The sequence below is a fragment of the Sus scrofa genome, chromosome 6, assembly GCF_054392235.1.
Source record: "Sus scrofa isolate SSC_HxYL_T2T_F1_AM1 chromosome 6, Sscrofa_HxYL_maternal_Yorkshire_Landrace_v2.0, whole genome shotgun sequence".
Taxonomy (NCBI): Eukaryota; Metazoa; Chordata; class Mammalia; order Artiodactyla; family Suidae; genus Sus; species Sus scrofa.
Genome location: NC_139388.1, coordinates 64497117 through 64517326, shown reverse-complemented (window position 1 = coordinate 64517326; position 20210 = coordinate 64497117). Strand labels below are relative to the sequence as shown.

Below are 20210 nucleotides of genomic sequence, written 5' to 3'. Positions count from 1 at the left end.
ATAACTAGTCTATGAAAATCATGGATATTGGCACAAAAATGAACATAGAGATCAGTGGAACAGGAGAGGAAGCCCAGAAATAAACCCAAGCACCTATGGTGAATTAATCTATGAGAAAGGAGGCAGGAACATACAGTGGAGGAAAGATAGTCTCTTCAATAAATGGCGCTGGAAAAACTGGACACTACATGTCAAAGAAGGAAACTAGAACACTCTCTAAAACCATACACAAAAATAAACTCAAAATGGATTGAAGACCTAAATGTTAGCCCGGATACTATAAAATTCTTAGAGGAAAACATAGGCAGAATGCTCTGACATAAACTGCAGCAACATCTTTTTTGATCCACCTCCTAGAGTAACGAAAATAAAAACAAAAATAAAGCAATGGGATCTAATTAGACTGAAAAGCTTTTACACAGCAAAGGAAACCATTAACAAAATGAAAGGACAATTTTGCAAATGGGGGAAAAAAATCTTTGCAAACGAAGCGACTGACAAGGGATTAATCTCCAAAATACACAAACATCTCATGCAGCTTTATAAAAAAAAAACAAGCAAGCCAATTTAAAAAAAAATGGGCAAAAGATCTAAGCAGACATTTAGCCAAAGAGAACAGATGGGCAGAAAGCACATAAAAAAATGCTCAACATCATGAATTATTAGAGAAATGCAATCCAAACTACAAAAGTATCATCTCACATCAGTCAGAATGGCCATCATTAAAAAGTCAACAAACAAACTATGGAGAGGGTGTGGAGAAAAGGGAGTCCTCCTACACCCCTGGTAGGAAGGTGAGCTCATGCAACCACCGTGGAGAACAGTAGAGAGGTTTCCTAAAAAACTAAATACAAAACTACCATATGATCTAGCAATCCCACTCCTGGGCAAATATCCAAACACAATTTTCATTCAAAAACATACGTGTTCATTGCAGCACTGTTTACAATAGCCGAGACATGGAAACAACCTAAATGTCCATCAACAGGTGAATGGATTAAGAAGATGTGGTATATAAATACGATGGAATACTACTCAGCCATAAAAAACACAAAATAATGCCATTCGAAGCAACCTGGATCGACCTAGAGATTATCATAATAAGTAAAGTAAGTCAGAGAGTGAAAAAAATCCTATGATATCACTTACATGTGGAATCTAAGAAGAGGCATCTAAAATATGGCACAAATGAGCCTATTCACAGAACAGAAACAGACTCACAGACATGAAGAACGGACTTGTGGTTGCCAAGGGGAGGGGGAGGGAGTGGGATAGATGGGGAGTTTGGTTTTAGTGGATAAAAACTATTACATTTTGAAGCAATGGGATCCTACTGTATAGCTCAGGGTACTACATCCCACCTCTTGGGATAAAACACGGTGGACGAGAAGAATATGAAAAAAAGAAACTAGAAATGGGAATGCCTGGGTCATTTCGCTGCACAGCAGAAACTGGTACAACATTGTAAATCAACTATACTTCAATAAAAAATAAAAATAGTAAAAAAGGATACAAATGAACTTATTTGCAGAACAGAAACAGACTTACAGACTTTGAAAACAAACTTATGGTTACCAAAGGGGACAGGTGCAGGGGACAGATGGATTGGGGATTGGGACTGGCCTATGCACACAGAGGTATATGGAATGATTGGGCAATGGGGACCTACTGTCTAGCACAGGGAACTCTATATTCTGTGATAATCTATTTGGGAAAAGAATCTGAAAGCGAATGGATGTACACACATGTATAACAGAGTCATTTTGTTGTACAGCAGAAGTTACCACACCCTTGTATATCTGCTATACTTTAATAAAACTGTTTTCAAAAAGATGTCCATCCCTCTTTGCAACCGAATCAGAGAGCCTGGAGCACACAGAGACTTACAGCAGCTCTTCGATGTTGCACGTGGGGTTGTTCAAGGCTTCACAGAGCAGCTTCACAGCATTGCGTGAGAGCTTCGTGCCACTGAGGTTCAGGCATTTCAAATGTGGGCTGTGAGTCAGCACCTCAAAGAAGAGCCGGCTCCCACGGGGAAAGGAGACATTATTCAGGCTGCAACAATAAAGAAAGGCTTAGGCAAATTTCAGCCAACACAACCTGAGCACACAGCCTGAGCATCTGCCTTCTGTTGTGTTCTGTGACTTATGATAATGGGTACCCCAAGTTCACAGCCCAGGGGTGCAGATCAGTGGTTCTCAGTCTTCCACATGGTCCTTGGGGGGAGGGGCAGAATCACCCAATGTCTGGATATGTTTTTGTTGTCATACTAGGGGGTGAGCTGCTGGCATCCAGTGGGTAGAGGTCAAGGATGCTGATAGTATCCTACGTGGCACAAGATGGCACCTCACCATGGCATGGCCCATAATAGCAATAGCGCTGAGGCGAAGACACCCTGGTGTAATACTTGCCGGTGTAACTCACTCCCAGATTTAAGTGGATTAACACAAAGTTTATTTTTTCTCATGTAATGGTTTGATGCAGGTATTACTAACTGTTGGAGGTAGAAGGCTTTGCTTTAAGACCGTGGTTCTCTGTGTTTGCTGTACTCTGACAGCGCACAGAAATATTCTGATAAGTTGGCTTGGGGGCCTGAACTGGGCCTAAAGAACTTTTTAAAAGGTCCTCAGATGATTATAACATGCAGACGCTATTGTGAAGATGTGGAACATATACACAGTGGAATACTACACAGCCATAAAGAAGAAGAAAATGATGCCATGAAACATGGATGCAACTAGAGATTCTCATACTAAGTAAGTCAGAAAGAGAAGAACAGGAGTTCCCTTTGTGGCACAGTGGAAACGAATCTGATTAGCGTCCATGAGGATAGGAGTTTGATCCCCGGCCTCGCTCAGTGGGTTAAGGATCTAGTGTTGCTGTGAGCTGTGGTGTAGGTCACAGACATGGCTTGGATCCTGCATTGCTGTGGCTGTGGTCTAGGCTGGCAGCTGTAGCTCGGACTTGACCCCTGGCCTGGGAACTTCCATATGCTGTGAAGGTGGCCCTAAAAAGCAAAAAATGAAAAAAAAAAAAAAAAGAGAAGGACAAATACCATTTAATATCACTTATATGCGGAATCTAAAATGTGGCACAAATGAAACTATCTACAAAATTGAAAAAGATTATGGACATGGAGAGCAGATTTGTGGTTGCCAAGGGGGAAGGGAGAGGGCGTGGGACGGACTGGGAGTTTAGGGTTGGTAGATGCAAATTCTACATTTGGAATGGATAAGCAAGGAGGTCCTGTACAGCACAGGGAACTCTATCCAATCTCTTGGGATAGACCATAGTGGATGATAACACGAGAAAAAGAATGGATATATATGTATGACTGGGTCATGATGCTTACAGCAAAAATGGACTCAACACTGTAAATCAGCTGTACCCTAATAAAAATAAATTTAAAAATGAAGTCACTACTCTACATGCTTGCTTCTCAAAGCATGGTTCCTGGACAAACCACCGAGGACAAACTTGTTAGAAATGCAGGCTCTTATGCCCTACCCCAGACCTAGATCAATGTCTAAAAGACATTCCATCATAATCTGTCTAGTCGATTATGATGGAACATGTGAGAAAAAAGAATGTATACAGGTATGTGTAACTGGGTCATCATGCTGTACAGTAGGAAAAACATATATATAAATAAATGATAGAAAAGGCATTCCATTTCCATTTTAATGACGTGAAAACGTGAGACGCACTGGTACATAAAATCACAGACCCAGGTTCCCCCTGTCTCCTAACTTCATTGTTCCGCGAATAAATGGAGGAACATGGACGGGCAGAGACAGGCCCCAGTCCCTTGAAGGCTTTGGTGTAGAAGTGACGCTTGTACACAGCGTGTCAGAGGACAGTTTAAGGTCCTAGTCCAGGACGACCTTGCAGACACTCAGAGGCTCAGGTTCTCTCCTGTTTCTCTCACAGCGACCTCCCGCTGAGAAGTGTCTGTACATTTTATGATGGAAAAGCAGAAACCAACCAATCTCCACTTGAACGTATGTCCTGGGACTCCAACTCTACACCCCATTTCATTCTTGGCATTTAGGACAAAGGTGGGCCCCCAGCTGGCCCTCAGTTATTGCTTGACATAATGCTCCTGGACGATTTAAGGCAGCAGCAGGTGTGGCAACCACTGCTGAGCTTCAAATTCAGAACCATCTTTCATAGCTTTGCGACCTTTAGAAACTCCCTTTAATGGGATGAATGGGGAAAGATGATACAGCAAGAGAAACAGACATGTGAAACTCTGCTCGAGATTGCAATTATTTTCTTAGGCCGTTGGCATTGGCCCCAAGCGAGAGGTGAGACTCATTTATCACCAGCAACACCATCCAGCCCAGGTGCACCTCCAACTTACTGAAGCTTTTGAAGGCGACAGCGAGGATGCTTCAGCTGATCGCACAAAGTCACAAAAGTGAAGCCATGGAGGCTGCTGTCACTCATTCGGAATTCTCTGAGGTTCTCGTTTGTAATGAGCGCAGAACAGACTTGATTCCAGTGGATGGCACTGTAACGTGACCTGTGAGGAAGGAGAAAGGAAATGGTTTCCATGGGTCAGTAGTCACCCCAAGGAGTTCCCTTTGTGGCTCAGTGGAAATGAATCTGAGTAGTATCCATGAGGATACAGGTTGGATCCCTGGCCTCGCTCAGTAGGTCGAGGATCCAGCGTTGCCATGAGCAGTGGTGTAGGTCGAAGATGTGGCTCGGATCTGGCATTGCTGTGGCTGTGGCATAGGCTGGCAGCTGTAGCTCCGATTTGACCCCTACCCTGGGAACGTCCATATGCCATGGGTGCAGCCCGAAGAAAAGAAGAGTTAGCCCAAGTCACTCACAGCCTATAAGCATAACACATGATCGTCCTGAACATGAGACATTTGACTCAGACCCTCCTCTCGTCACAGAGAATGTCATCATCATGTTATATCTGTGGTTCTCGCTTGGGGGCAGTGTGGTCCCCTGGCTTACGGGACATGGGAAATCCTTGAACCTTTGGGGATGCTACCACTTGGGGAAGGTGTATGTACAGCATCTAGAGGATAGAAACCAGGGATGCTGCTAAACCTTCTGCAATGCTCAGGATAGCCCTTCACAGCCAAGAATTATTCCTTATTCATTAATAAATTCATTCATTCATTATTCATCCCAAATGTCAGTGGTGCCCGGGGTGAGAAACCTTGCCTTGTGGGCAGGATGTTTGATAGCGAAATTTGGGGTAGCACAGCACAGCTGTTAAGTCTTGAGTGCGATGTCTCAGGGTCAAGCCTAGCCCTCACCACTTCCTAACGTGGGCAGTATACACCCAAAGAGATAAAAATAACAGTGGTTTTCCTGAGTACTAAGTGAGTTAAATTTTGTAAGAATTTTAAAGGTGACTTTTAACAGGGAAGTGAAGAAAGAATCTGAATGTAGTCCTGTGGGAAGATACAAATATTGATTGTAAGTACATATCAGATGATGTTGAGAAGTGTAGGAAACACACTTCACATGGATTCTCAGAGCCCGTCCTCACGATGCCTCACAATGTGGTATCTAATGTTATTGCCCCTTTTGCAGTAGGACAGCGTCAATGAAGAAAGGGAAGAACCCCATGGACAAGGTCACGTGGTCCATCAAGGATCAAACCAGGACTTGAGCTGAAGTCTGTTTGGCAGGAAAGGTAAGATCCTAACCGTGAGCCTACATTAAAAATGCTGTCGGCAAAACCTACTTGGGAATATGGGCAGAGGCTGAAAAGGCAGTAGAAAGAAAGGCAGTAGATGAACTCACGTGGAACCTTCTTCATCCTCTTCTTCAAAGTCATGTAGGGCAGAAACCCAAAGTGTCCTCAAGCCAGAACAGTGTTTTAAGCAGTAGGCAGAAACTACCAGGTCGGCATCATCAATGATGGATAATTTAACAGCCTGGAAGAAGTCCATTGCCCACTGTACGAAGTCTTCATTCCGCATCTCATACAGACAGTAACACAATGCCAAGAAATCTACCTGTTTCCAGGGATGTTCATTCTCAGCTATCCTTTGCAAGAACTGGTGACACTTCTGCTGGATCTCCTGGGCCAGGTGGATGCCAAAAAATGCATCCAGCTTTTTTTGTTCCTCTTCACGTAAAAGGCCAAACAGGAAGCACCCCAAATAAATCCAGTATACATTTACCCTCTTTAAAAAGGTCAGCAGCAGTGCCTCGAGAGAGCCAACAGCGGGGTTGGGGTGTTGGGCGTGACGACTCAGAAGATAGAACATGGCAGCACAGAACTCCTGGATGCACATGTGGATGAAGGCGTAGGACTTCTCAAAGGCCCTGCACTTCTGAAGCACCTTTAAGCCCAGTAGCGCAGGGATGTCCGAATCACATAACCCATTTCTCTCGAGATCTTCTTCACTAAATACAAACGTGTCAGTCCACATGCCCTCTGCAGCCAGGAAGCACAAGCCCTTCAGCAGACGTTGGCTTTGCTGATCTGGACAACCAGCACCCTTGGGTGTGAACAGGCCAAAGACAAAAGAGGTAAAAATAGAGGTGGTGTGTTGGCAGGTGGGCGCCAGATCTCTCCCCTTGTCCATCTCTTGTTTCAGGCAAGTACACACAGCCCAGCAAAGGACAGGGATTTGGCACATGCAAAAGAGCTGTTTGTTTTCCCTCACCAACCTGAAGGCTTCCATGGCTCTATTCCTGTCTCGAAAGATGGTGTAGAAATACAGCTTCCTATCAGTCTCACTGAATCCCAGGAGTTCTCTAATTTCTGGCCCGTCCAAGCTGAGCTCTAGTTTCCGTGGGTACACAGGCTTGGCTGCAATGAGCAAGGAGGACTCGGGGAAGATTTTCTTCCTCAGCAGGCTACTGAGGACCACCTGCACCGGCCGCTTCTCCGTCCAGTCGCTGCACAGATCCGACTCAGGCTCGTTCAAGTCATGCTTCAGTTCTTCAAAACTATCAATGATGAACAAGAGCCTCTCTGGTTGGGATGTGATTTCTTGCAAAGGAGCAAGGGAGTCAGACCAGTCTCTAGAAATCAATGCAGCCAAGCTCGTCTTTGTCAGCTGCTTCAGTTCCTGGCAGCAGAAGTAGAAGACATAAGAGAATCTCTCTCGAAAGAGGTTGCCCTCCGCCCAGGCCAGCATCAGCTTTACCAGGTATGTTGTCTTCCCAACCCCTTGTGGTCCAAGGAGGATCACGGTCCGTGTCCATTTCCCAGTTCTTTTAGGAGCAAAAAGCCGTTGTAGACTTTCCTGTTCCTTACGGGCATTTTCCTGGTCAAGATACTCATGAATCCTGGTGCGGGCTTCTTGGAACCATAGGTTGGAGAATTTCTCCTTTATGTGAGCTTGATATGTCTTTGCATGTCCTGGAGTTAGGCAGAACAAGGGAAAAAGAACAAAACAGCAGGTCCAAGTTAAACACATGCCTACACATTCCTCGACGTTTTTGACCCTGTAACTTCTCAGGGATCTGCCTACTGTGGCCCACAGGCCGGAGCGCGTCAACGGTCTGTTTTGTAAGTAAAATTGCAACAGCACTGTTGAGTCGTCACAGAGACTCTGCGGCCCACGATGTCCTCAAATACAAACTCTGTGGCCCTCTACAGAAAGAGTCTGCTATGTAGCACAGAGAACTCTACCCAATGGTCTGTGATCATCTATGTGGGAAACCGTCTGAAGGAGAAGGGGTGTGTGTCCCTGGACCACGGAATCACTTTGTGGCTCAGCAGACATAATCACAGCCTGGTCCATCCACCGCACGTCAATAAAACTTCAAAAGAGGAAGAAAGCGTCTGCCACCCCCTGCTCTCCACACGCATCCACACGCATCCTCATGCATCCACACGCATCCACGCGTGTGCTCGTGTGCACACCACTCCTCCTTGCTGCTGTAACAGCAGACACTGGGCAGGAAGTACGTGACCATCGGCAGCAGGTCAGCTCAGGAATTCGTGGAGCCTGAGCTGAATATCAGGCCGATATTGAAAAGTATGGAATAACTTACGTGGAAGAAGAAGAACTCCGTGTCTGTCATAGGTACCCATTTATGTATACAAGGGATTCCGAGAGAGAGAGAGAGAGAGAGAGGTGTAGGTTCTCTGTGGGTGGGATCGCTCTGAAGGACCTGACACAGGCACTTCCTCAGAGGAAAACGAGATGCAGCAGATATGATGGAGCGACGCTTAGGGCTATTTTTCCTCTCTCTCTCTTTGTAAATTGAAGCTGAGATGCAATGTCGTGTTCATTTCAGGTGTCCAGCAAAGTGACTCAGTTACACAATATATGTCTATTCCTTTTCCTGTTCTTTTTCCATTATGGTTTAGCACAAGATATCGAGTCTAATTCCCGATGCTGGACAGTAGGGCCTTGTTGTTTATATGTACGTACCCAGTAGGATGTATCTGTTAACGCCAAACTCCAAATTTCTCTCTCCTCCCCCCCCTTTCCCCTTTGGTAACCATACGTTTGTTTTCTGCATCTGTAAATCTATTTTGTAAATACTTCCTTTGTATTGTTTTTTGACTCCACATATAGGAAATATCATATTTCTTCTCTCTCTACCTGGCTTACTTCACTCGATATGATCTTCTCTAGGTCCAGCCATGTTGCTGCCAATGGCATTATTTCATCCTTTTTTCATGGCTTGTAGACCATTTTATATATGTACCACAGCTTCTTTGTCCACACATCTGTTGATGGACATTGAAGTTGCCTTCATGTCTTGCCTATTGTAAATAATGCTGCAATGAATATTAGGGTGCATGTATCTTTTTGAAGTAGAGCTTTATCCAGATATATGCCCAGAAGTGGGATTGCTGGATCATATGGTAACTCTATAGTTTTGCTGTATAAGGAACTTCCATATTGTTCTCCATGGTGGTGGCATCAATTTACAGTCCCATCAGCAGTGCACGGGAGGTTCCCTTTTCCACCACATCCTCAGTAGTGGGTACTCGTCAGAGAAGAATGCTAGAAGCACACAAGCATTGCAACACTGACCCTGTTCCGTATCTGCTCCAGCTAACATTCCAGGGACGAGTTAAGTCCTGCAGTTTACGTGTGTTCTCATGACACGGAATGCATAGAGTAGTGGAAGGGAGCAGAGTCTACCTTCTGCTGCCCTAGCCGTTTTGCTGCCGTTGGCCATGAATGGGAGACACTGACTCTGGGTTTTTCTGTAGTACCGTTCCTGTCTCCAAGGGCTGCACTCACGGATTTTAAGAAGCACTGCGCTGCTGAGCCTCCTGATCTCTGAATCGTAGCTACGGTGGTCTCTTTTAAAATTCGTACTGCTAGCAAGTACTTGTTTAGCTTTCTTAAAGCCCATCATGATCACGACAAGGTAAGGAACTGCATTTTTACAGGGTTTTAAGAAGCGCCGGTGTTTCACCAGGGCCTGTTCATGACTGTCATTGGAATCATTACCTGCCCGCCCTCGAAACCTATTAACCTTTTCGGCTATAGTCAGCCAATTCCTATCTGAAGGCCAATTATGCAAAATATATTGGAATGATTCTTTCCACATGTCCTGTATCCAGCAGTAACAACTGGTGACGTGGGTCAGGAGATGTCACCTGAGGAGGTTGGATGCTCCACCTTCACTCTAGAAGGAAAGGGGGGCTGGGAGAACAGCACAGAGGAGAAGTGCAAATGCACTGCGCGAAGACAGGATGTGTCCAAGAGGGTAAGAAAGACTCAGGGAACACTCCACAGTGAAGGCATCCTGGAAGAACAAAGTTTGAAAGCGACTAGAACAGACAAAATACCCTGTGATTTCGTAAGCCAGTGACAAATAAACCGCACTACCGAACCTTGGTTTCAGTGTGTATGATTCAGACTGCTAAACACACTTGTTGAGACAGTTTATTTTTAAAATTTTGATTGATTGATTGATTTTTAGAGCTGCACCCATGGCATAAGGAAGTTTCCAGGCTAGGGGTCAAATCGGAGCTATAGCCGCCGGCCTACACCACAGCCACAGCAAGGCAGGATCCCAGCTGTGTCTGTGACCTACACCACAGCTCATGGCACTGCTGGATCCTTAACCCACTGAGCGTGGCCAGGGATCGAACCGCATTGTTATGGTTCCTAGTCAGGTTTGTTAACCACTGAGCCATGAAGGGAACGCTAAGACATTTTATTTTTTTATTGCAGTCTGAATCATACTGAGTGGATATTTTTGCTGAAGGAAGTGGCAAGTATCTTTTTGGCTCTTCCCATGAGAAGATAATGTTAAGTTCGGTGCCATCCAGCATGGTAGCTGCTAGAGACATATAGCTATTCGGCAACTGCAATGTGGTTAGGGCAACCAAAGAACTAACTTTTTAATTTAACGCACTATAAATGTCAACAGCCACATGTGGCTGGTGGCTACCCTGCTGGACCGAGTATTATGTACCTGCTTCTCATACAGGGTTGCTCAACTTCAGCACTGTGGACATTTGGAGCTGGGTAATTTTGAAAATCTAGGATGGTTAATGGTTAGTAGCATACTTGGCCTCTGATCACTAGATGTGACCTCTGCCTTGAGAGCAGTCAACAAAATAATATCAGCAGATATAGCAAAATGCCCCCTGGAGGACAAAAATCACTCCTGATTGAGAGCTACCGCCAAGACTAACCTAACATACTGTTTTAACGGGGTCCTGAAAATCCAAGGTCGTGTAGGAATAGGGAGATAAACATTTCAGTAGAAATGCCTCCATGTCCTCATGTTCTATCAGGTTCAGAATGGGGACCCTCAAGGATTTAGATTTTAATCTCCCGTCAGCAGAGTTCAAGAACACTGCAAATACTCATGGAGAAAGTCTAGCATTCCTTAAACGAATGCTTTTGCCCAAGCTTTGCCCCTCATCTCAGTGGCCTTGGAGGAGTCAGTTACAGTTGACAAAATTTATTATCATGAGTTAAGATAATTTCTATCATGTCTCACACAAGAGGGGGTCACAGAAGAATCAAACATGAAGCCCATCTTAAAACATGGCTATTAATTAACACAGTATAGGTGAAGTTGACTGGAATGTGAAAATTTGGTTGTAAGATTTTTGCTTAGTTGATTTTGTTGTATCATTTCCTGTTCTCCCACAGGGAATTCTCCACCCCCCCCACCCAGAAGAAGAGGGAATCTTTATTTATCAAGGTTATACTAGAGTCAGAATAGCACAGATACAGGCTTTAGCGTCAGGTGTACCAAAAAGTATTAGCTGGAAAAAATCTACGAACAATGGAAAAATTCAGTATTTACTTTATACCTATTGGAATTGCCAACACACTCCAGAAAACATAAGACTTGAAGAAATGGAAACAAAAACAACATTAGAAGGGTGTCGTTTTTCTCATATTGTAATTTATCCGAATTAATGACTTCTAAAGTATCAGGAATCTTTTAGAACCAGACAATTTTGTCATGAAGTGTGGGGTTGGTAGATGCAAACTACTGCATTTAGAATGGCTCAGCAATGAGGTCCTGCTGTACAGCACAGGGAACTCTATCCAGCCTCTTGGGATAGAACAGGATGGAAGAGAGAATGAGAAAAAGGATGTATATATATATGGCATTACTGGGTCACTATGCTGTGCAGCAGAAGTTAGCACAACCTTGCGAATCAACTATACTTTAATAAAATACATAAAAATATATGTAATGGAAATTCTGGAAGAAAGGACAGTGAGGGGAGTTTTGTACTAATCAATAGGAATCACTAAAAAATGAATCCAAACCCATAGAACAAAACCCCTGTAAACTGCTGTACACAGGTGGGAGATGCATGCCATGATTAAGCTGGTGTTTCATGTTTTAAGGGGGAAAGTTTTTTTAGTTACATAGAAGGGTTTAGGCCAGCTGCTTAGATATGCAAAAACAAAGAGCAGCAGCAGTGGTTTCATAATTCATGCCTTACACCAGGGTAAATTCCAAGTGGATAGACGATTCAAATGCAAGAATGCGCAACCGTAAAACTCTAGAAAACCCGTGGAGATTAGGTTTTTCAAAACAGGTGAACTGGGGCGTGTTTGTTTCCAAGTTATGTTTCAAATCAGGAAGGCTTGTAAGAAAGATTGGCCTTGCCTGAAACGGAAATGCTTGGTCTCGTTTCGAAGCCGTCCCTCTAGAAGCAGCTGGAGATGCCGGGCAAGCTACTTTTAACGCATTATTTGAGGTCACTGAAGAACGCGGAAAACAGAGAGGCAGTGAGGAGCTGAGATTCAGGCGATAGACGAAGACCAAGAAGAGGAACTCAGGATTTGGCTGTAGCTGCTGAGGCGTTTGTCTCTACGGAGGCTGAGAAGCTTCGTGGACATTGGCGACTAAGATGCTAATACGCCAGGCAGAACTTGTGTCAGTTTAAGGGGCTCGGGGACAAAAGAAATGTTCAGAGCAGGCTGAGGATGAGGGACACTGTGTCCTAAATGTAACTACACAAACGGTGCCAAAGTTAAGTAAGATTTACAGCAAAAAAAGGCACGTAAAGACCTAATGTGAAGACCTAATGAATCTGCCAAGAGCCTGTATTATATGTGAATAGGGGCACGCACCTGCAGACGGCTGTGGTGGCAGCTCAGAAGTCATGAAAAGTGTTGCTTTTGGGGATGTCGTATTGTAAAAATGGTCAACAAATCTTGGAAAAGTTCCAAGTCAAAGACAATCTTCCCTCACATGTGGCTTATGACACTATTCCATTTAGAATGGATAAGCCACGAGGTCCTACTGTACCGCCCAGAGAACTATAGCCAATCTCCTGGGATAGACCATGATGGAAGATAATGTGGGAAAAAGAATGTGTGTATACACACACACACACACGACTGGGTCACTATGCTGTACAGCAGAAACTGGCACAACATTGCAAATCAACTCTAATAAAAAAAGACTCTATGTGTTATGGACAGTAGTTTCCCCAACATGAACCTTTGCTTGCTGGTTGTTAGAAATCTATGCTTACCTGATGATGATTTAGAAATCTAACTAAACCCTGGCATTTTAGGGCTATTTTGAATAAATAGAGAATTCCTCCAGTTACCCTCAGTTTAATGCATCATCTAATTGTTACGGCTAGAAGTCCAGGACCATAGCTTTATGATAGTTCACCTTAAAGTTTCTGGCATGGATGCAAGCTCTTTGCATAGGACAAAATTACTGCCAACTGGACAGTCGTACAATACAGGTTAGGACCTGACTTTTACACATATAACCCACAGGTCTAAAGTAAGCTGTTTTCTAGCTACAAGGATCACTCTGTCCCAGGGGCTATGGCTGTAGACAGGCAGAGACATTTATCAAAGTCATGACACGGCCCTCACTCTTAGGAAGCCCTGCTCCATATCACAAGCCCAGACTCCCTCACCTGTAATCTCCTTCTTGGCCTTCTCACAGAGGTCCTTTCTGCCGATCTTGTGGAAGATGCTGAGGGTCACATTCCAGGCTTGTTCTTCCTCGAAATTCACCGTCAGGAGCTTTGCAAGATTCTCCCGTGTGGCCCTTTTTACTTCACCCCAGGGAAGTGGCTTGAGTCCCAATTCAAGAGGCTCTTTCCTGAGGAGATCCTTGAATTTTTTGAATTCATCCCTTTTGAGCTCCTCCAGGTACCACATCAGGCCAAAGTCAGGAAAGAAAGATGATGCCATCCTCACCAGGGTAGAGGTGCCAATCTTCAGAGACAGAATTGCCAGGAACAAGAAATAAATGGAACCTGTGGAAAATTCAGGGCAGTGGAACGTTATCCAAAGTCAGTTGGCTGAGATGACTGATCTCTTGTCTGGTGACCTGCGAGGTTTGGGGGATGGGGATGGGGCAGGACGTTCTTTAGACCAGACTCATGTTTCACCTTCTCTTTGAAACGGTCATGAGAACAACGATGTCTGAAATAAAATTCAGCTTCTGTAAGAAGCAATCCCCAAAGAATTACTTCTTTTTTTTTTTGTCTTTTTGCCTTTTCTAGGGCCGCTTCCCGCAGCATATGGAGGTTCCCAGGCCTACACCACAGCTCACGGCAATGCCAGATCCTTAACCCACTGAGCAAAGCCAAGGATCAAACCCACAACCTCATGGTTCCTAGTCGGATGCATTAACCACTGAGCCACGATGGGAACTCCTATTTTAATTTTTTTAAATTAAGTTTTTATTAGGGTATAGTTGATTTATAGTGTTGTATCAGTTTCTGCTGTACAGCAATAGGGACCCAATCATACACATATACATTCTCTTTCTTCCACCACAGACAATCTTCCGTCATGGTCTCTCCCAAGAGACTGGAGAGAGTTCCCTGTGCTGTGCAGGAGGATGTCATTGCTTATCCCTTCTCAGTGTCATCGCTTGAACTTACCAACCCCCAATCCCCATCCATCCCACTTCTTCCCCTCTCCCCCCGGCAACCGCAAATTTGTTCTCTATGTCTGTGAGTCTGTTTCTGTTTTGTAGATAGTTTCATTTGTGCCCTATTTTATTTTATTTATTATTATTATTTTTTCTTTTTAGGGCTGCACCTGTGACGTATGGAGGTTTCCAGGCTAGGGGTTGAATCAGTTGCATCTTCCAGCCTACACCACAGCAACACAGGATCTGAGCCACATTTGCAACCTACACCACAGCTCACAGCTCACAGCCACATCCTTAAACCACTGAGCAAGGCCAGGGATTGAACCTGCATTCATGGATACTAGTCAGGCTCATTACCACTTAGCCCCACGATGGGAACTCCTCTTTTGTGCCATATTTTAGATTCCACATATAAGTGATATCATATTTGATTTTATTTTTTTTTGGCTGTGCCTATGGCATGTGGAAGTTCCTGGGCCAGGGATCTAACCCACACCACAGCAGTGGCAAGGCCGTATTCTTAAGCAGCAGGCCACCAAGGCACCCCCGAAACAATTACTTAGAAGATATAAAAACCTTCATCTATATTCATTTGACATATTGTCAATATAAAAGCAATTATAGACTTAAGAGTAGTGAAGTGCCTGCTCAAATAAAAGTCAAGTATGCATGATGCAGAAAGGGTTTTTTTTGAACAGATGGTTGTAGCACAACAGGAAGTCTATATGCAAAACGAAACAAAAAACCCAGACTCAGATCTCACACCTTACACAGAAATCAAGTACAAACGGGTTATAGACCTGAGTGGAAAATTCAAAACTCTAAGACTTCTCAAAGAAAACACAGGAGAAAATCTACATGACTGTGGATTTACAGAAGAGTTTTTTTTTTTTTTTTTTTGATTAAATGCATAACCCAGGAGAGAAAAATGATAACCTAGACTTTATTAAAATAAAAATATTTGCTCTGAGAAGGACACTTGTTAGGAGAATGGAAAGAGCTGTGGACTGGGGAAAAAGCTTGTGCATGTTACATACTTGATCAAAGATTTGTATGCAGAATATGCAAAGAACGTCTTAGAATTCAACAAGAAAATCAACAACACAGTAAAAAATGGGTAAGAGATCTGAACAGATACCTCACCACAGAATATATTCAGATGCCAAATAAGAATGTAAGTGGCAATGCCAGATCCTTAACCCACTGAGTGTGGCCGGGGATCAAACCCACATCTTCATGGATACTAGTCAGGTTCACTAACCACTGAGCCACGAAGGGAACTCCTGTTTGCTTTTTCTTTTAATGGTTTCCTTTGCTTTGCGAAAGACTTTATGTCCCATTTTATTTTTGTTGTTATCATTATTCTAAGAGGTGGCTCAAGCAAGATATTTCTGTGATTTATGTCAGAGAGTGTTCTGCCTATGTTTTCCTCTATGAGTTTTATAGTATCTGGCCTTATGTTTAGGTCTTTAACCCATTTCCAGGACTGAACTAGGAAGAAATAGGAAAGATGAATGGACCAATTATAACTACTGAAATTGAAATGGTGATTTTTTAAAAAAAAACCTCCAAAAAACAAAAGTCCAGGATGAGATGGAGTCACAGGGGGATGCTCTCAAACATTCAGAGAAGAGTTCATGCCTGTTCTGCTGAAACTCTTCCAAGAAACTGCAGAGGAAGGAACACTCCCAGTAGATTTTGATGCATGCCCAAATCTGAGAATCATTGACCTCAAGAATGGCTTTCACTGGGCAAGAACCGTGCTGGAATTTTGCAGCTAGCTGGCTTTCCCTTGCTGTGGAGCCGTGCTAGGAAGATCAGGGGCCACTCTCTTAAGATATTTCTTGATCTGGCCAGAGAGCCTCTGAAAGCGATGGGGTTGTTGGCCTTCAGATTAGTTCCAAGTCAAATTTTAAAACTTCCCCCAGGACAGGCAAATACACACACGCCTGTGCCACCAACGTCAGTAAAAAAAAAAGTCACCTTTTCTGTCTCCAATGCAAAACTATTAGATTGCGGTGGTTTGAATGATGTCCTTCCCCACCCCCAGTTTTATACTTTGAAGCCCTCACCCTCCGCACAGTATGGTGTGAACTTATGTGCAAACAGTCTCAATGCAGATGTAAGGAGTTATGATGAGGTCACCTGGAGCAGGTGGGGTCTAATCTCACATGACTGGGGTCCTTATAAGAAGGAGAAATTTGGACACAGACATGCCAACAGGGAAAAGGATGTGAAGATGCAGAGACACTGATGTTTACTCGCCAAGGAACACCTGAGACCAGCAGAAGGGGAAGGAACACTTCTCCCTCACAGCCCTCGGGAGGAGGGAACTCTGCCCATACCATGGTCTCCGACTTCCAGTCTGCGGAACCATGAGGTCACAGATTTCCATGGTGCAAATAGCACAGTCAGAGGTGCCTTTTCACGGTGGCCCCGGAAATCTCTTACCATCTGTTAATACCAGATGAGGTGACGATAATTAGTGACTCACGGACAAAGAGAAAGTGTTTGAAGGTAAAATTCATGGTATGTAATGTTACATATCAAAGGGCGGGGAATAGAGACCAACAGAACTCAGAAGAGTCTGCTTCTTCAAAGGTACAGGGAAGGACAACTGACAGTTCACTCACTACGTTAAAGAATGCTACGTCCAGTCTCGTGAGTTAGAACACGAAGGAAGATGGTATGAATGAAAAAGAATGTACATATATGTGTGACTGGGTCGCTTTGTGGTCAAAAAGAAATTAAAGGAACACTGTGAATCAACTATAGTAAGAGAAAACAACAGCAAAACACTAAAAGCAAGTAGTTTGAAGTTAGAGCATAATGAAATAGATATGAGGCTCAAAGTATATTCTTTGAAAAGACTGGTTTTGATACCCTCTCAACAAAACTACAGAAGAAAAATAAGGCATAAAAAATCAAATATAAGGCATGAAAGAGGAGATATCGCTGCATATCCTACAGACATTAAAAATAGAAACTATTCCAAATTTATACCAAATGATGATTTTTAAAAAGTGTAGTAAATTTACAATGTTGTGACAACTTCTGTTGTACAGCAAAGTGACTCGGTTATATATGTGTATGTGTGTATATAAGTGTGTGTGTATATATATGCGTGTGTGTATATATATATTCTTTTTAAAAAATACTATTTTCCCTCATGGTCTATCCCAGGAGATTGGATTTAGTTCCCTGTGCTATACAGTAGGACCTCATTGTAAGTATATACATTTTTAGAAAATGTCAACTTTCATATTCTATTTCTTTCTTTTTTTTTTTTTTTTTTTTTGCCTTTTTGCCATTTCTTGGGCCGCTCCCACGGCATATGGAGGTTCCCAGGCTACGGGTCTAATCGGGGCTGTAGCCACTGGCCTACGCCAGAGCCACAGCAATGCAGGATCCGAGCCACGTCTGCGACCTACACCACAGCTCACGGCAACGCCGGATCCTTCACCCACTGAGCAAGGGCAGGGATCGAACCCGCAACCTCATTGTTCCCAGTCGGATTCGTTAACCACTGCGCCACGATGGGAACTCCCTCACAATATTTTATAAGCATCAGACCTTTCTTTTCTATTTTTAAATTATTTTTTAATTGTTATTTCCCCAATACAATTTTTTTTCCTTCTGTACAGCACGGTGACCCAGGTACACATACATGTTCACCTTCTGTTTTCTCACATGATCATGCTCTAGACAGAGTTCCCCGTGTTGCACATTGTAGATTTAAATGTTTAAATCCGAGCGTAGTTGGTTTACGGCGTTGTGTACCTTGACAATACTGATTCTTCCAACCTAGGAACATGGTGTATCTTTCCACCTGTTTATATCATCTTCAGTTTCTTTCAACAGTGCCTTATTGTTTTCAGGTCTTTTGCCTCTTTAGGCAGGTTTTCTCCTAGGTATTTTATTCTTTTTGATGCAATGGTAAATGGGATTATTTCCCTAACTTCTCTTTCTGATTGTTTGTTCCCTCAATGCCCACTTTCTGGAGAACTTTTATCAAAAATGAGTGTTGAATTTTGTCAGAAGCTTTTTCTGCATCTATTGAGATGATTATATGGTGCATCACACTGATTTGTGGGCCTTGAAGAATCCTTGAGTTCCTGGGATAAATTCCACTTGATCTGGTGTATGATCCTTTTAATGTATCGTTGGATTTAGTTTCATAGTATTTTTTGAAGATGGTCATCAATGATATTGGCCTGTAATTTTTTTTTTTGTGGTGTCTTTGTCTGGTTTTGCTATCAGGGTGATCACGGGCACATAGAGGTCACCTGTGGAGGACTGTAACAAAACCCTGTTTCATGGGTTAACTTTCAGCTTTAACGTGGAAGAAAGCCAGGTAGATGGAGCAGGAGCAGCCCGGCTGTGGATCAGGAGGGAGCAAGCACTTGCACACTTGGTACTTTAATGGAAAATTCTTAAGAACAGGGATGCTGAAATCTTATTCATGGTTACCAAAGGGGAGGGGTGGTGGGGGGATAAATTGGGAGTTTGGAATTAACAGAGACACACTAGTATATATAAAATAGATGAGCAACAAGTACTGATTGTATAGCACAGAGAATTCTATTCAATATCTTATAATAACCTATAATGGAAGAGAATCTGAGAGGGTTGTATATGTGTATACTAAATCACTATTATATCTGATATATCACATATATATCATGAATTTTAGATATCACATGTATATATCTCAATCATATATATATCATGAATTTGAATCATATATATATATATCAATGAATCACTTTTCTATGTACCTGAAACGAATCCAGCATTGTGGTCAACTACACTTCAGTTAAAAAAACAACAGGGATGATGTGATGGACGTTGTCATGGCAACAGTCTTTTAACTGATAGTTAACATGTTAACGAGTGAAAACCCAGAGCCACAGAGTATGGAAACAAGGTCAAGAAAGGAGGCAGGACAAAGGGGGTAAAACTGAGACTTGAAACAACAAATGACATAAATGGATGAAAGAAAGATGCAAAGTCAAGACTCAGACTTACCTCCCCAGGTCTTCCTGCTTGGTCCTTAATGAATGGCGGCTGGAACCAGGAAGAAAAAGGCTAGGGGGCCATATGATTGGCCAATGATCTGCTCTTTTCCCATTGGCTCATGAGGGCGTTTGGCGCCCAGAGCCAGAGAAGATGTGGAACAAAACTTAAAAATTTTCCACCTTAGATGTTGGCAAAGACTTTCTTCCCTGGTGTCCTACAGAGTGGTCGGTATTTCAGCCTGAAATGCTGAATTAGGATTCCCAGGGCTTCTGGCTCTGAGAAAGCTCCCCAAGTGCTACAAACTGGCTAATTTAAGGAGTGAGCATGACTCTCTTCATTCCCTAATGATCGTGAAATCTCTACATGATTGATTTCTTCTTATAGCCGGAGTTCCTGGGGGGAATGCTGGTGTGTCCTGGCCATTTCTCTGACACCACTGTATCGGACACACAGGGGGCCCGAAGACTAATGGCTAGTGCAGTCATGGTATGTGGAACAGGTGTTACATTTTCCAGGTGTGGAGTCAGTATTTCTTCATGGAGCCTGGTTTTCACTCTGCCCTGGGGTTCCTTGTGCTCATCATCTCCAGAGTTCATGGGAAACTTCACTGTGCCAGGAACTATTCTTTTCTAATTATAACTTTGCTTTCTCCTTATAAGAATCCTATGAATTAAGTACTATTATTTGGGGAAGGAGAGGGTTATGAAATATATTTTGCATATAAAGGAGTATAGACAACATAATGGAAAACTGAGGGAATAAGCGTAGGTATCATAGAAATGTTTGTGGTCCAGAACCTAGATTAAGAAATAGACATTATGAGAATCTTCACGGGCTCTGCCTTCCCGGCTGCAATTGCTCGCCTTCTCCACCCTCCATCGCTGTCAAGGGAAGTGAAT

The 20210-nt window shown here is 43.3% G+C and overlaps 1 protein-coding gene across 1 annotated transcript in view; it reads right to left on the bottom strand.

Moving 5' to 3' along the window:
- Nucleotides 1–13725, bottom strand: part of NLRP4 (NLR family pyrin domain containing 4) — a 38918-nt gene extending 25193 nt beyond the window's left edge. The window contains exons 1-4 of the mRNA XM_021095070.2: nucleotides 13322–13725; nucleotides 5773–7345; nucleotides 4364–4525; nucleotides 1888–2055 (exon numbers count right to left, since the gene is read on the bottom strand). Of these exons, the coding sequence (XP_020950729.1) occupies nucleotides 1888–2055; nucleotides 4364–4525; nucleotides 5773–7345; nucleotides 13322–13601 (2183 nt within the window). The 5' untranslated portion in view covers nucleotides 13602–13725. The remainder of the gene's footprint in view (nucleotides 1–1887; nucleotides 2056–4363; nucleotides 4526–5772; nucleotides 7346–13321) is intronic.
- Nucleotides 13726–20210: the final 6485 nt, after the last annotated feature.